Raw genomic sequence first — 2,500 nt, 5'->3', positions numbered from 1 at the left:
TAAACTTCAATTATCATCATTATTATGATTATCATTTTTTTGTTAGTGTTATTATTAGTATTAGTCTTAGTATTAGTATTAATATTAGTATTAGTATTAGTATTAGTATTAGTATCAGTATTATCATTATTAATATCATCATCATCATCATCATCATCATCATCATCATCATCATCATCATCATCATCATCATCATCATCTTCATCATTATCAACATCATCATCTTCATTATATTATCATTATCATCATTACCATTAATATTATTATCAAAATATTGAGACCTCCCAGGGAATTGAATTACCGCTTGCGAGAATTTCTAGAAATGCCCCTCATTATATTTTTTTAAACGCTTTTGAAATATTCTAATCCCTCGGTATATTCTCTGAAAGTGTTGATAATGAAATATTATATAGCAGACCACCTTCAAAACTTGTACCTTCATAGAAAATGGCATTCGTCGCTAACAAAGAAAACTCGTATAATTTAAGCATAAACACTTATATAAGGGAATTCATACTTAATTATACTTTATCAATGATATAAAGGCTTGGATATTCATTGAAATACTATAAAGTAATAAGCGAAGTAGTTTTCCTTTGTTTGTATATAGATACACAATGCCTCCACGGCAGATAGTTACAATTAAAAAAATAAGACGGACAAATAGATTTCACATGAATAAGTGGTCATTATATACAATATATTTGAATGTATATATGCATATCACAACTTTGTTTGGAAGCTAGATGAAGTTTCAAAATGAATATTTCAATCAGTGAACAAGAGTAAAAATATTATAACTCTCTCATCGCACTGCAATCGACACATTAAAGAGTTTAGCGATATACCCTTCTCTCGTTTCCACAGATGACTTGCACTTTTGAGCAGAGTGGGAAATACGACAGCTGGACGGTGAGTATCATCGCATTCTGTGTTTGATTTTCTCCTTTTACGTCTTAGCATTTCACTTTCCCTTTCACTTTCTCCTAGCTTTCCTCTTGCCCTCTCTCTGTTTCTGTCTCTGTTTCTCTCTCTCTCTTTCCCCTTTCTCTCTCTCTCTCTCTCTCTCTCTCTCTCTCTCTCTCTCTCTCTCTCTCTCTCTCTCTCTCTCTCTCTCTCTCTCTCTCTCTCTCTCTCTCTCTCTCTCTCTCTCTCTCTCCTCGCCCTCTCTTGCTCTTTCTCTTTCTCTCTCTCGTATTTAAACTATATTTTATTCAGTGAATGAATCTATTTCACCTTTCACCCATCTTTCCATACAATACAAAACTGAATAAGTTCGGGGTGCATATTCATTTCCTGAGAATATCAGCACTTAGTCCCTAAATTGCATCTTGTATTTTTGATGTTCTGTATTTTTTCAATTGCTCTCCACGCTATTTTTCGATTCTGTTGTCGAATCTTGTTATACTTTCTGTCATACGATATTTGTATTAGTCATGATGATAATAAAAATGAAGGATAAATGTTATGATAGTTATATAACTGGCATTTAAAAAATATAATAAACCTTGAATAATTTAAGTGGGAGTAAATATCAACCATTGTATCCCGAAGGTTCAAGATGATGTAGCCGGAATCACAGATGTCTGCAAGCAACTGCAAGGAACTCATAACTGTGACGACCACTGCCAAGCTTATCAGGTAAGATGAGCTGAACATGATAATAATAATGATAAGGATAATGATAAAAATAATAATAATAAAATTGAATAGAAGTGTGAACAATGAATAGCAGATGAAGAGATTATTGCCTTCAGTCCTTACAGTGCCTTTCTGAAATAATCTCGTAACCAACGGACTTTCAACAAAGGAGAAAATTTCACAAAATGGAATAGATGTACAGAATAAACAAGTTTTACTTAAATTGATATCTGATCTCAAAAGCATTTATCTGTATCATATCTGCATATCCTAATTTTTGCAGTATATTTTGCAGATATTTACAACGCAATGTAATTTTTTCTTTTATCATCTCTCTCATTTAAGTAATCTTCATGGGATGTCATGAAGATTTTCCTATTATATCAAAGATGACATTCCTAGCATAAAAATATATGCATTTGTAATGCATTATAATTCGAATAATCAGTACCCAATACACTAATACCCCCCACATATTGATGCACAGCTCTTTGACACAGCTCCTTCTTCAAACCACGTATTCGCACATACTTCCCATGCAATCTAAACTCACCCATGTATTAAATACACGTCCTCCCTGCACTCTGATCCCTCCCAGATCCACATGAACCGTGAAGTGACGACCTTCATCTGGAACTACATGGGCAAGGCGCTGAGGGAGTGGGAGGATCTGAAGGTGCAGGCTTCCGAGATGGCTGCTCATGCTCACTAAAGATGGAAGGGGGTCGGTATGGTAATATTTTTTCATTTTCTTTTTCTTTTTTTTACTTTCGGTGTTGTTGCTTTTTTCCTGAAGGTGGATTTGTAGGTTTCTTAGTTTGTTGTCCATTAAATTTCTTTTAAATATAGTCATTTGAAT

General features: G+C 33.7%; 1 protein-coding gene across 3 annotated transcripts in view; it reads left to right on the top strand.

Moving 5' to 3' along the window:
• LOC119590083 overlaps positions 1 to 2,500 on the top strand; it is a 5,608-nt gene that overhangs the window by 2,786 nt on the left and 322 nt on the right. Inside the window, exons 6-8 of one of the 3 annotated variants that reach the window (XM_037938841.1) lie at positions 868 to 912; positions 1,555 to 1,641; positions 2,240 to 2,365. In XM_037938841.1, the coding sequence (XP_037794769.1) occupies positions 868 to 912; positions 1,555 to 1,641; positions 2,240 to 2,353 (246 nt within the window). In that variant the 3' untranslated portion in view covers positions 2,354 to 2,365. Of the gene's footprint in view, positions 1 to 867; positions 913 to 1,554; positions 1,642 to 2,239; positions 2,375 to 2,500 lie in introns of all 3 variants that reach the window. The other 2 variants (XM_037938842.1, XM_037938843.1) reach the window with 2 other exon arrangements.

The sequence above is a fragment of the Penaeus monodon genome, chromosome 26 (assembly GCF_015228065.2).
Source record: "Penaeus monodon isolate SGIC_2016 chromosome 26, NSTDA_Pmon_1, whole genome shotgun sequence".
In the NCBI taxonomy this organism is placed as follows: Eukaryota; Metazoa; Arthropoda; class Malacostraca; order Decapoda; family Penaeidae; genus Penaeus; species Penaeus monodon.
The sequence above is the reverse complement of the archived record's forward strand: the minus strand, read 5'-3'. Positions and strand labels throughout refer to the sequence as shown.